The following is a 14,838-nucleotide window of genomic DNA, read 5'->3' as shown; positions in this document are numbered from 1 at the left end:
AAAGTGTTGTATCTTTTAGAGTTACACAGATCTGACTTTGTTGTTGTTGCTCCTATCACAAGACCACCTAAGGTCTAGTGACTGTCAGTGCACTCACTCCTGAAGCTGAAGAAGGCCAGATGATTTAGTCGAAATACAATACAATCCAATTCTTTATTAACGAATTCCGGCCCACATGGGGCAATATAGGAAATACAATCACAAGGAGGTAGAGTGGCCAAAAGACATATGAATGGACATGCATTTATACTAATATAAATTACAAACACATAAACAAATTGCTTGTAACATGTTCATGTTGTAACCCATGACTTGGAAGTCAGCTAGATTAGCTATTACAAAATCATTACACAATGGATACAGAAATAGTTTGTATTATTTTAAATTTGACATAATGAAAATAGATAACAACTTTAAAATATCTCCATTTTCATTATTCATCAACCAGATGTATTTTTGTTCTGGATCTAAATTTGAAAAATGAGAGCTTTCATACAACATAAATTAAATAGCTCCTTCCTATCAGCATTGTATTTAGTACATGGTACTATAAAGTGAGTTTCATCCTCGATACAGCGAGTTTCACAGTGTGTACATAAACGTTCATTCCGGGGAATGTTTCTATAGCGACCCTGTTCTATCATGAGTATGCGCAGATATGAGAAGCTTAGCAATATGTTTTCTTGCATGAAAATTTGCTATAGAACTAGTATAGGGTTAAACCCCAAAATTACATTTCAGCTTTAAGGTAGCGTACCAATTTCCCATCTATTTTTTTTTTTCTCTGTTTTGATGTCATTTTTCAATATAATATTTTCTCAAGTAATTTCTTATCAAACCTTTAAATTGAGTAGCACTGGAAAATCTGTCTACTGTGTTCTGCTGTATGTTTAAAGTAGATAATATAAATCTAATACAATTATGCCAAGAGTGATTATTATTTTGGCTTAGCAATTTTGAGCATCATCATCATCATCATCATCATCATTCTTTATTCCTCAAAAATGAGAGTACATGTATATAATAATAATATTTACAAAGAAATTATGTTGTTTTGGTAGTCGTAACTACAATGTCTCTTATTTCATGGACATATATTTAGTTATCAATATTGAAGTATACGTTTGCAGCTTTTCGGAGGTAAAATGCACAGTCTAATATGAACTCTTGATGAATCGTTTCATTTTCAAAATATAGTTTTTCGTGGTTGCCCTTAAAAAGGGTCTTGACGAAATCCTCTTCAGACAAATTTTCAAGAACAACATATGTTTGGACGCCAAAATAATCAATTAGTTTAGTTTACAGGTTCTTGCAGTAGTGGGAATTTATCTACAGAGTGTTCCAGATGGAACCAGTGTAAACGCATATTTTTTAAGATATTAAAATGTACCGGGAATCTTTCAAGTGGTTGTTTTAACAACACCGCAACTAGATTTAAGCGTAATCAGTTCATAAGTTTTGATGATATCTACATTGTATAACAAGTGGGAAAGTGAAATTCTCCACATGAAGATGTGTAAATTGGTATTGGGAGTTCATACCAAAAGTACTAATTTTGCAGTTCGTTCTGTCCATATTTCAGAGGCATACAACATTATTGGATTGATAGTATGATCATGGACGTTCGTGCTAGTTCTTACAGAAGGATCGAAAGCTAAATAATCTTTCCTTAGCTTGAAATAAGCTTTTCGTGCCTTGTTGGCACAATCCTATTTGGCTCCAGCAAAACATCCAGAAGAGGAAAACATAATACCTAGGTATCTGTATTGTTGAACACACTCCACAATATGATTGTTGAAGAAGAATGGATATCAATTTGATCAGTTTACCGGGACTATTAAATATTAGAATTTTAGTTTTATCAACATTAACTTTCAGGCACCAGTCTTTACAGTATTTTTGTAATATGCCTAAGTTTCTTCTGCACGCCACTAGCAGAAGAGGATAATAAAACAATGTCATCTGCATACATTAAACAATCAATGGAAGACGACTGGAAATCGCAGGGCCAGAAGATTCATCAAAGTATTCTGGAAGGTCATTTAAAAAAGATATTGAATAAATATTGGGAAATATACTGTTCAAAGTATATATTTATATATAAAGTGTCTGTTCTACTCCGAGAAATCAGAGACTTGTATATCAGTATATACGTCTGTGGAGAAATATACAGTAGGACCTACAGTACAGTGAATTATGTTATCATGACAAGAGATCAACATATGTAGTTGTGTTAGTTGTTGTTGTTGCTATTGTGGTTGCACTGTTCATAAAAAATCAATTGTATATTTTCTGTGGTCCCAGTTTGAGCATGCGAGGTGACATTCCCCGTTAGGTCCGGAAAATGTGCCCGCTTTATGATTCTAATTTTGTTATTTACTGTTTTGTTCCGGTTTGACACGAAGACAGGTGACAGGTGTGAAGCTGTACGGTGGACATATTCGTGATATCAGTCCATTCTGATGTGTTAAGTATTGACTCTGACTTCACCACAGCTGTGACACAGCAATTGGACCCTGTGATATGTAAATATCGTTTAAAATCACCACGCCTCCAAAACATAATAATGGCTCAAAGCAAAGAGGAAACGGAAGTAATGTTGCAATACAACGTCGGAGATAATTCGACCCGTAACTCCACCAACGCAATGGCGGCCCCCAAACCATCGGGTGAGACTGATAACATCACGGTTTACATTATCTAAATATAATCATGCTGTTTATTCCTTTATTCGAGTAACTCTACACTTCCACACAGGTTTTAATCAATGTTTACATACAATTGATTCCTCACGATCAGCTACCGGCAAGTCTGTAACTTATCTTCACTGGCTTGGTTGTTGATAGCGTTGTCAAGTTGGCAGCCACGTAGTCCAGATATAACCGTTTCTCATGCATCCACCTTTATAAAAAAATCTGTCTCCGTATCCTGTTGAAAATATTCGAATTGTTTAGGTTGTGTGTGGTATGGAATACATACCAATTTATATCATATATCCTATCATTATTTTGCACACTTCTCAAGAAGTTTTAACTAGGCATCCTTATTAAATAGTTGAACTTTTGAAAATAAGAATCTAATCTAATAATAATATCTATTCAAATATCATGTGGCATATCACATTTTGTAATCAAACAGTATACAGTATTTTAGGTCTTAATGCACTAACAAAATGAATAAAATCTTTTGTATTATGATCACGATCGAGTGTGAAATTCTCTTGAATGAGGGAAGTAAAATAAATTCAAAGGCACAAGTCAAGCTTTTCAAGGGTTAATGTAGGGGAGCTGTAGCCCCTACGTGTACCTAAATAAATAATAAGCTTTCAATACAAGCTTTCATTTCCATTAAAAAATTAGTATAAGTGGAAGTTCAATTAAAAGTATATTTGATTATAAATCTCGAGCTCATTATGATTAGATATACCAGAGACATATATACAGAGAGATTAGTAACATCGCTATTTCCCCGTACACATAGTGGCTCCCTTTATTCGTGACCACTCAAGCATATCCCTTATCGAGAGTATTGGAACTTATTCGACATGTTCTGGTTAATCCGCCATTACGTCAGACCAAAACATCGTCATTTTAAATACACACAGAAAGCACATCGTTTTATTTTGGCCACTACAAAAGTTACCACATTAACCAAAAACTATCATACTTATGGGATATAGTCTTATTGATCATGCACATTGTTGCCATTTATCCGTATTTTCTAAAATCCATTGGGTCCTATTCGACATGTCCAAGTTTGTAAATAGCCGCCATTACGTCAGACCAAAACATCGTCAATTTTAAACGCACACAAAAAGCACATCGTTTTATTTTGGCCACTACAAAAGTTACCACATTAACCAAAAACTATCATACTTATGGGATATAGTCTTATTGATCATGCACATTGTTGCCATTTATCCGTATTTTCTAAAATCCATTGGGTCCTATTCGACATGTCCAAGTTTTGTAATTAAGCAGCCATTACGTCCGACCAAAACATCGTCAATTTTAAACGCACACAAAAAGCACATTGTTTTATCTAGGCCACTACAAAAGTTACCACATTAACCAAAAACTATCATACTTATGGAATGTGGTCTTGATTATCATGCACATTGTTGTCATTTATCCGTAGTCTCGAAAACCCCATAGGGACTTTTTGAAAATTGGAGATTCCCGCCGATCTTTCCTGCGTTGTGCTTGACTTTCATACTCAAAATACAAACACTTGGACAGCAAATTGTGATATATTTCATATTGATGACACTTCTGCACTTTGATATTAATAAAATTAAAGCACATAATTGGATCTTGGTGATGATTTCAAATAGAAATTATCGATAATTATGTGTCTGGTTTTCAAGTTTTCTCCAATATGGCGTCTAGTGAAGACTGAACCGAGCGACCGCAAAGGATTGTGGGAAGGTCAGGGGCCACTATGTAAACACAAGGGCAAATAGAGAGCTGCCAATCTCTCTGTATATATGTCTCTGGATATACATGTATACAGTTTAGTGTAAGCTAACATTTACACCTAGTGCACTACGTTAAACTAGTAGTGCACTACTCCCTAAGAGGTGATGAACAGCAAATTAATTCCCATACAGGTAATGGGCAGTACCCAAGGCTACCTGTGATTTTTACCTGTACTGTATATATAGGCTATCTAGCAGTTATATTCAAAGAGTTATTAAAAAGGTTTAGTTTGATGTTATATTTCAACCTTTCTATTCTTGTTAATTACACTGTAACTAAGTTAAGAGAGATATACCTTATAAATCCTTTTAACTAAGTTGAATTGTTCAAGCACAGGTCCTAGCCTCATGATTATATATTGGATGTATTGACAGACGAGGCTAGGACCTGTGGTTCAAGCCAAGTTTCATTTATCTTTTGGTACTTTATATTTTGTATTGATTAATCAGTTATATATTTCACATGTTTAATTCCAGTAATTTTGTTTTCATCACATGAAAGTATATAATAAAACATTTGAAAACAAGTATCGTTACTTGAACTTTTTCAATTTGATACATTTAATTTATATTGTAGTTTAATTTCAGATCAAATTAAGCAGCATATTCATAATTTCATTTTTGATGTGATATTTGCTTATTAAAACCTAATTCAGCCCATAATATATGTTGTACATTCTATGTGTATACATCCAATGCTTAAAGTCAGAAACCTGAACACATAAAGAAATTTATTCAACCTTGATTTAACATGTAAAGAAAGAGATTCTATGAATGTACTGGTAATTAAGTGATCAGAACAGTTCTACATTTCAAAATTTTAAGTTTACAAAAGGTATATGTTACTTGTTATACACCTTCCATCTTCCATTACTGAAATAGTTGAAATTTCTGTACATGCATGTACCCTTATGCAGGTATGGATCTGATTCTAGGTACATGTATCAGTTACAGGTAACACAGAATGAGATAATGGCCTGAGGGAACAATTAATATATGTATTATTATATACACATGTGGATCATGTGGACCTTAGCCAAAGTTTTTTTTCTACAGTTCACGCTAACATGTTTTTTGCAATATTGTTTAAAAACTAAATTTTGGGATACATTTTGATCAGCATTAAGTGTTTCCCTATTGCATTAAGAAAATGATTAATTGTTTTTTACCTTAAAATGTATAACTGATGGGGATTTTACCTCTTCTTGTAATTAAAGAAAATCAGCATATCAACTTTATTTATGTAAATAAAAATTAATTATTTTTTGATGGCACGATATCTAGTTTTTTAAAGAAGAGACGTTCGTTCAGTTTCTTTTTAGATGTGTAAATAAGTTTGCATATAATTATTCTCATGTTTATAATACAGCATGTATATTTTTTATAATAGTGTCTCATAAGTCTAATAGGCTGGACATTTTAATTCAAATATATTTTACCTATGTATGTTTGAACAAATGTGTGACACTCTAATGAAATAAATTAGTATTATTAGTTTTAGATGCTAATTACAGGTAGGTAAGGCAGAGGAGCCTGGCACAGCATGCTATAAATGGACCCGGGGGGGGGGGGGGGGGGGGGGGGGGGGGGGGTAATTGGACTTGACAAAACTATAGCCAGGTGTTAAAACAGGCACACCTTAACCTTAAAACTGTGATCCTCATCTGATACATATATATAGGTAAGATGTTATGGTTGTCCATAAGGTAGAGTTTGGGCCCTGGGGCCCAGGTGGCCATGACAACATGCATGTCCTGAAAGTACCAATTATACATACAGGTACATGTACATAACTTGTTGTGTAGATATTATATGTCTCTTACAGAACATAAATGAGAATATATGAAACTTCTGATTCTTGATTATGTACTATGAAAGTATTTCATGGTTGAATTAACAGATATTTGTGAAGTAACAATACATAGAATTTAAAAATATTTATGAGAAAAAAATCCACAAACAGTCATCAAGGCCTAAGGTAGAATTAATCATTAATATAAAATGTATATTAATTACATCTAAAATAATAAATGAAAAGCATCAAAATTTTGAAATCAGGAAGATAAACCTTAATTTTACACTATAATGAAATCTTTAAAAAAAACAAAAACCCACTACAAATCCAATTGATAGAGTTTTAATTCCTCTTGTGCAATATACCATATAAGAACCGCAGCCAATTTTATTTTGTGTTAATATTAGATACAATTTTATCAACATTTGAATATATCTGGTGAAGTCAGGATGACAGAAATAAGGCAGTCAATTTACACAGGTCTGTATATGTAACAACTACAGGTATCTAACACAGGTGTCCAGTGGCACGTACTGTCCATCATTTGTGGTAACACCTGACTGGACGTAGTGCACTACTAGTTTACCTGTAGGTTAATATAAATGTAGTGCACTACTAGTTTAAACGTAGTGCACTAGGAGTGCACTAGGGTGTAAAGGTTAGCTTACACTCAACTGTATACATGTACAATGTATTTCTATAGCACATGCAAGTGTCTTTACATTGATATGATTGCTTAGCAACCCCTGAGTTTGGTATCTTATCATGGATGAAGTCACTACAAAACAAGTTTACAAAAATATCACTGAGCCCTTTAGTTATAGCTGAGACATAACCTGGTACAATATAGGTCAGACTGTTTACGAGATCTATACAGCATATGTCGCACATTAAAATTCTACGATAACTGTAAAACAGAACATATGAAAGAAGTTATATAACACCATCAATATGATATTTAAGTGTGTGATGTTCAATGACTACACTGTCACCTTCATCAGACTAATGACCAATATGAAGCGTTCTAGCACTGATATATGCAGTGTCCGAGATGGTAATAGACTCTATATCTACTGTTTAGGATTGAATCAGATTTAGAATCGGAATTAGGATCAGATTTTAATTAAACTTGCTTGGTAAACTCGTTACCAAAGTCACTATAGCTCAAGTTTGATTATTGCAACATGTAATGATTCTAAATACTCTGTCATGTGTTTCATGTTTTTATGCTAATACAATATTTGCATGATGGGGGAATCTTGACGACTATGTCCTTGTTTATATAGGAATACAAAGTTTTCTATATATATTGACTGAGGATTGCTAATTCCCGTTCCTGTCACACTTTTAAATTACTGTTCCTACAGAACAATGGCATTTTGCATTATTTGAAACCTATGACTAACACATGATTGTTCATGTTCTAGAATAATGTCAACTGTCTTGTGTTATTATAGAATCAAATGCTGTTTTGAAGTCGGTCAGCTTGGTGTTGCTGACCCTACAGAATGCAGCTCTTATATTGGTCATGCGTTATGTTCGGATTCGACAGGGAGATATGTTTATGGCGACCACGGCTGTCATCATCTCTGAAGCTCTGAAGTGCCTAACATGCTTGATCATCGTGTTTTGCGAGGAAAAGTTCAGTGTAAAGAATTGGATGAAACATTTGTATGACAATATATTCAGTCAACCAATGGACTGTATTAATGTATCAGTACCCTCACTGATCTACGTCCTACAAAACAACCTCTTATATGTGGCTGTGTCCAACTTAGATGCTGCAACATTCCAGGTATTCATTTATGCAACATATCTTAATTAGAACAATCTTACTTCCTGATAGTTTTCTCCAGGTACTCTGGTTTCTTACCACAGTAAAATCTCACATACGCTTCCATCTGGATGAATTTTAGTTGTAATATCTTTTTTTTAGTAATATAGTGAAATAAGTTTTTTCCCCAGTTATTTTGCAAATTAGTTTAATGTGTATATCATTATTTTTAAAACTGTATTATATTAATTAAGAGATGATTTTAGGTTGTGCCTGGATTCTACTGTCATTAGTCTAGAATATTTCCACAAAGTCAACAAATTAATCAATAAAATTAATTCCTGTAATTTTGTTTATACATTATTATGATGTTAAATATGATCAGCAGTCAGCACATTTATCTACAGCACAAGTACCAGCACTTAGCATATCTTTTTGTGTCTGTAACAGTTTAATGTATTCCTATATACATGTATATCTACAGCACATGTGTTAACACAAGCAAGTGTCTTTACATTGATTTGATTGCTTACCAACACCAGGTGAGTTTGGTATTTTATTTTAGTCACTACAAAACAAGTTTACAAAAATATCACTGAGCCCTTTATAGTTATAACTGAGACATAACCTGGTACGATGAATAAATAGGTCAGACTGTTTACGAGATCTATATAGCAAATGACACGCATGAAATATTAAAATTCTACGATAAACTTAAAAAATAGCATTCAATACGTATATCCATGCACCCTTATATAAACAAGTATGTGTATCTCCTCCATTAAGTGTAATATAGTGGAATCAATCATGGGTATCAGAAGATGTGTCTCGTCATGCATATCCACGTTCATCAGACCATGGCCACCATGAATGTATTTAAGTGGTCATGGCAAAACGTGTCTCGTTTACATAAAATTTCAAATATTTTCCCATTTTTGAACTGACAGTACTTACTAATTGTCACTCAAGCACTCACTTGAATAAGCATAACCAATTTTTGTGACTTCCTCTGATGAAAACAGCCTTTCCTCCCCTGGGGAGGGGGAGGTACAATGTATAGACTTACAATGTGCAATATTCAGTTTGTTGCAAATTATGTTTGACCAGAATCCCTTCATTTATAGTTTATAGTATAATTTATAGTTAAGATGTATACTTATCTACCTACAGGTTACCTATCAGCTGAAAATCTTAACAACAGCCCTGTTCTCTGTGGCCATGCTGAAGAAACAACTGAGTCGGTTCCAGTGGGTGTCTCTAGTTGTGCTATTTATTGGGGTAGCAATAGTACAGACACAACCAGACAACACATCATCCAAGACAGCGACCACAGGATCTACAGCGGTAGATCAGAATCCAACCCTCGGACTTGTCGCCGTCATCATTTCCTGTTTAATGTCAGGGTTTGCAGGTGTTTACTTTGAGAAGATTCTCAAGGGAACGAAGCAGTCTGTATGGATACGAAATGTACAGCTTGGGTCTTTAGGTGTTGTCATTGGATTTATTGCCATGTACTTCAAAGATGGAGAAAAGGTAGCCGATAAAGGTTTCTTTTTTGGGTACGACATCATTGTTTTCATTGTCATCTTCATTCAAGCCTTTGGTGGCTTGCTTGTGGCAGTAGTGGTGAAATATGCTGACAATATTCTGAAAGGGTTTGCCACGTCAGCTGCCATCATCATCTCGTGTCTAATGTCTGTGTTGTTTTTTGATTTCCATATCTCTGTCCAGTTTGCATTTGGAGCATCTTTAGTGATGGCATCTATTTACATGTACAGCAAATTTGTACCAGCACCTTCCACTAAAGTAACAAGTGCTTAGGTTATTGTCTCTGTCCTAGAAATCATCTTCTATGACTCTAAGTTTGCATAGCTTGAGTTTTTTCTAGTCCCAACACCAGACATTTTGATGATGTGGGGGCCAGAGAAAACTCCAACTACAGTGGAACCTCTATAAACCGAACATGCATGGGACATGACTATTTGTTCGGTTTATAGAGGGTTCGGTTTGGAGAAGTTGATCGAAAAATGACCGGTCAAATTCCGGATATAATTGGTTGGACGATGTTTTATTAGAATGCACCCGATTCCAAAACGGCACGTACATACTGAGGTATAATAGTAGTGTCGTTTACGATCTAAGAACCTCGTTAAGCACCTTGCTTTGGATTGTCTGAATAATATGCATATTATGAAAGTTAATCAATGTTTATATTGCAGAATATATAAGAAAGGCAAATGACTATAACAATAGTTTTAAACAGTATTTTCACATGTACAACTGCACTTTACGATCGGCCTACATTTTGTTACATCCGGTGAAGCCTCGTCATGTGGATGGGGCCAATAGTCCGATACAGAATATTTTACACATCAAATAATATTAAAGGGTGTGAAGATGTTTTGTTTCAATATCAATTACAATTGATCAGATGATACTGGTCGTATTTCCGACATCGCTGTTGTCTAAAAAAAACATCACGGGCTTCTTTACGAAAACAACCCCTTTTGGGCCTCATTTAAATTAAATGCGAAACTCAGGCTTCTAGCTCTACTTGCATTGAGAAGATAAACGAACCGACGCGCTTCAATGAAGTGTGGCATTGTTTCATAATTGTCGTGTTGATTATACACTAGGCCTTCCGTCATAATGCCCCCTTGGGGTATATATTGGATACCTGTACAAATCACCTACGTAGGTCCCGAGACAATAAGGCTTCACACAATACCCGTCACAGTTGTTGTTTCACGGTTGACTGGCCTGACCTCGTGTCATAATCGCCCAGGTAAGGCCGGTTTTCAGAAGTAATTTTTGGTATATTTTAACAGGAACCGGACACAAAATCAGTCCGGTGTTCGGAATTCAGAGGGATCGGTATTTGGAAGTTTTTTAATACTATAATAAAGAAGGACCAATTCCGTACAATGACAATTCGTTCGGTATTCAGAGGTGTTCGGTTTTTAGAAGGTTCGGTTTTCGGAAGTTGCACTGTATACTAATAAATAATATATATAAATAAATTTGTATCAATACCTCCTGCTAATACCTACATGGACATTTTCAGAAATACATATGAAGATATTATGGTACAGTATAGCCATATTCTCACATATATAAAAGGTAAAGACAACATGTTTTATGAGCGATGTGTGTCAGAACATGTTTAAATCAGAATCCTGTATACCTTACTGTAATATAGCATATTTTTAAACAAAAACACTAAACTTTTTAACTTTATAATAATCTTTAATAAAAGCTTAAAGTTATGTTCAAACAAAGTAAAATAATAGTTGGTTAGAAAAGTTAATGTTTTTACTTTGTTAGGTAAATAGACTGTTTGTTAGGTAAATTAATGGTCTGTTAGGTAAATTGATAGTTTGTAAACCAAGGTTAGCTAGATAAATGAATGGTCTGTTAGGTAAATTGATAGTTTGTAAACCAAGGTTAGCTAGATAAATGAATGGTCTGTTAGGTAAATTGATAGTTTGTAAACTAAGGTTATTTATGGTTTGTTACGTTAATCAATGCATGGTTAGTACTTAAGTCAGCATAGTATAGGGGCTATACTGATATTGAGATATAAGGAGACCCATCTTTAGAAGGACACAAGTTTTTCCAGAGTACATTTAATACTCTGTTTTCACAGATAATTCTTATAAAACCTGGTACACACCTGTTATTTATTTTTCATTTCAATTGCATATTTCTCTTGGAGTCATTACCTTTCTTAACTAGACGTTCAAGATGAATAACTTAACCACAGTATAGATGTATCTATTATATATGTTTCATTTTTCATGATTTTCTTAGGAGTAATTACCTGTACTATGGTATTAATATATGATTAACATTTTTTACATCACTGTTTGGACCTCAAGATAGAAAGCACAGGGATCTGAGAATTTGTTTTAGACTAAGTGACTGGGGCTAATATTAACACTCCATTAAAATGACACTGTTGACTGTAAAGACAATTTTTACCGAATGTTAGTTGAGCCCCTATAAACATTTATGAATGATCAACACACACAAAGATAGGTCCGTCACATATGCTATAACCAATTTTCAGGTCCCTGTGGTATACCATGTGGCTCACATTTATTGTCTCAGTAATGATCTATGTCTATGTTATGGATAATCTCTCCGTCCATTTACATCCTACTTCTACTTTCTACTACTCCTTTTTTAGGTTCAGAATTAAATTTTCAGACTGATTCAGTATAACTGACATGCCTTGTATCCCTATACTGTGTAGCTATCATTCTGAAGAATCAATATTGAATAATCAGTTTTTCCAGTATTAAAAAGAATAATCTTTTTTTTTTTTTTTTTTACTATTTTATCACTCATTACTGGTATGTAAATTATTATCATAAATTCCGAGATGAAATGCCAGAGAGTGTCATCATGAATTAGGTAAAATTGATATGAGAGTGAAAATCAAATGTATATCCTTTTTTTATTACATTAAAAGTCCTAAATTTAATGCCTACATTAAATTGATAATTTGGTGTTATTTCTGAACTGGTTAGTTTTTCAAAAGAAACACATTGATGGAGGAAATATTTTTCAATACGCTTCTTCACAATGATCAATACCAGTAGGGCAAATCTAATAACAATTGTATTCTTGTAGTAGTGTGTACCCTGTTGGCCTAAGTTTCCTATTCCCATTCCACAGTTATTTATATAATCTTTTATTGCACTCTCTTTAAGCTAAATAATATACTTACAACAACAATTATGATACCAGCCTTTCTGTTAAGTGAGAATCAGGAACTGCAGTATACAGTAAGGAGAGTATTTTTTTCTTTTCTTTTAAAAAAAAAATATATTCAAAAGGGAAAAAGGAGAGAGATTTAAATTACTACAAAAAAACATGAGTTCAATAAATTATACATAAAACAGTATTGTGTCAATTAAAAGCTGATAATAAAGGACTGTTTAATTAACCATGATTGACTAACCATGATTAATTAAACATGAATTTATCAAGGATTATATAAGTTCTGCAGGGAGACCATTTAGTTGATGAAGACTCTGTTACAAAAACAAAAACTGAATATTTTGCCTAGTGACTATGATGTGTTCTTTAATCATTAAGTTAATTTATTGTTTAAATTGTGTACCGTTAAAGATATATGATCCAGAGTATATTGTAGTAAAGTATTAGCATTGTTACAGCTGAGGGTTTTTGATATATACTGAAAATATAAGTGCATTTAAACTGTTATATGAGAAATATAACTTTACTCTCACTAAGTATAGTGTATTACAGTGTTTGTGTGATTTTCACTTGGGGCCGAGGATGAGTGTAAGATACATAGTACTATCATTAACATCACCAAATGTAGACACACATACATTTATATCAGGATCTATGTTTAAATTAAATGTTATGCCTAATGTAATATGTAGGTGTAAACTTTATTCATTTTACAACAGTTTTGAGGCAGTATATATCAATTTAATTGCATTTGTTGGCTTTGATGGAAGCGCATGAGGGTCTTGGTCTGGTGGGAAAACCCGGGTACCTGGGGAACATGGTCGGGCAGGTGACCCACTACCTTCTTACCCGTTCAGGGAATTGAACCCGGCCGCCTAGGTGAAAGGCAAGCATGTTACCACTGTGCCACCCAACCACCCTCAGTGTTACGCCTAACCATGCACCGTGTTAGACATTGTTGTATGATTGCCATTGTACTAGACCATATAAAACACCTTGCTATTGTGTCTAGCTATATTGACAGGAGAATGATGTATGCATTATGTAAAACTGTGTTGTACAAATACACAAGTTATGCCATTAGTTATACACCCTAACGAATATGGATCCAGTTTTTTATCGTTTGTTATTGTTAGTATTGTCAATAACCAAGGATACAAATGAGATATGGCAACTTTTTGAAATGAATCCAGAATGGAATAATTAAACTATGTTAGTTAGAAATAATAAATTTGAAAAACAACGAGGTTTTATCAGGAAATCCAGAGTGTGCCATTAACCTGTATATATGTGTTAGAACTGTAATTGTCTTGGAGATAATAATCTACAAAGAGAAAAGTCTTGTTTATGGAAAATTTGTTCATTTGTTGCACTGTGTAATATATTCTCTAATGAAGTTTATAAAATTTTGATAGGAGAATGTTACATAATGTAAAGCCATGGACTTGATACTTATTTATGTGTGTATTAAAAGTTACATAAGGTTATGTATTTTATGTTTATGATTCAGTGCTGAATAACTTAATTTATGTTTTAAGAAATGTCTCCTGATAAATTTATAGATTTAGATTAAAAAAAATGTTATCATTTATATTACAGACATATATTGATCTGTTGGTTAGATTTTATAATGAATTTTGAATCTTTTTACTAATTGTATAATATAAATGATGTAATATGCCAAATACGGTGTGTGTTTTGTCTCTCCTTATTTCTGCTGTTAATGTTGAATTCATGCCTCTGTGACAATGATGGCTGATAGAGGAGCTATTCCATATACCGTAGATTGGGGGCGGACTTATCCCCGAGCATGGAACTATACCCACTAAATTACGGTACATACAAATGCAATGAGCTCTTGTTTTACAATGAACAATAAACACAGGATCATATATGGGATGCACTCATCATGGTTGGTATAGGTTCATATACACAAACAGGATGTACCTATACCTTCTAGTTCAACCAATATATATGGCATGTTCAATGAATTTAATGCATATTTATGTATATGGTGTGTACAATGAACACTGGTTTATGTATATTACCATGTGTTCAATAAGCACA

The 14,838-nt window shown here is 33.7% G+C and overlaps 1 protein-coding gene and 1 long non-coding RNA gene across 2 annotated transcripts; both read left to right on the top strand.

Annotated features, from left to right (window-relative positions):
* The first annotated feature begins 2,404 nt into the window (after positions 1-2,404).
* On the top strand, positions 2,405-9,979 carry LOC117331640 (UDP-galactose translocator-like). Its single transcript, XM_033890468.1, has 3 exons — positions 2,405-2,669; positions 7,730-8,067; positions 9,217-9,979. Exons 1-3 carry the CDS (start codon positions 2,567-2,569, stop codon positions 9,865-9,867), a joined length of 1,092 nt encoding a protein of 363 aa, XP_033746359.1. The 5' UTR covers positions 2,405-2,566; the 3' UTR covers positions 9,868-9,979.
* Positions 9,980-11,043: 1,064 nt separating this feature from the next.
* Positions 11,044-12,953, top strand: LOC117331638. The gene is made up of 2 exons (XR_004533617.1): positions 11,044-11,489; positions 11,544-12,953. It is a non-coding gene; the product is annotated as an uncharacterized LOC117331638 (long non-coding RNA).
* The last annotated feature ends 1,885 nt before the right edge of the window (positions 12,954-14,838 follow it).

Source organism: Pecten maximus, chromosome 7 (assembly GCF_902652985.1).
Source record: "Pecten maximus chromosome 7, xPecMax1.1, whole genome shotgun sequence".
Taxonomy (NCBI): domain Eukaryota; kingdom Metazoa; phylum Mollusca; class Bivalvia; order Pectinida; family Pectinidae; genus Pecten; species Pecten maximus.
This window is presented reverse-complemented; position numbering and strand designations above follow the sequence as displayed.

Bases quoted from the DNA above. Each gene is read 5' to 3' on its own strand.
- LOC117331640 (XM_033890468.1), top strand. From the start codon at position 2,567: ATGGCTCAAAGCAAAGAGGAAACGGAAGTAATGTTGCAATACAACGTC. The intron at 2,670-7,729 runs GTGAGACTGATA...GTGTTATTATAG, and splicing joins GGCGGCCCCCAAACCATCGG to AATCAAATGCTGTTTTGAAG. The intron at 8,068-9,216 runs GTATTCATTTAT...ATCTACCTACAG, and splicing joins TAGATGCTGCAACATTCCAG to GTTACCTATCAGCTGAAAAT.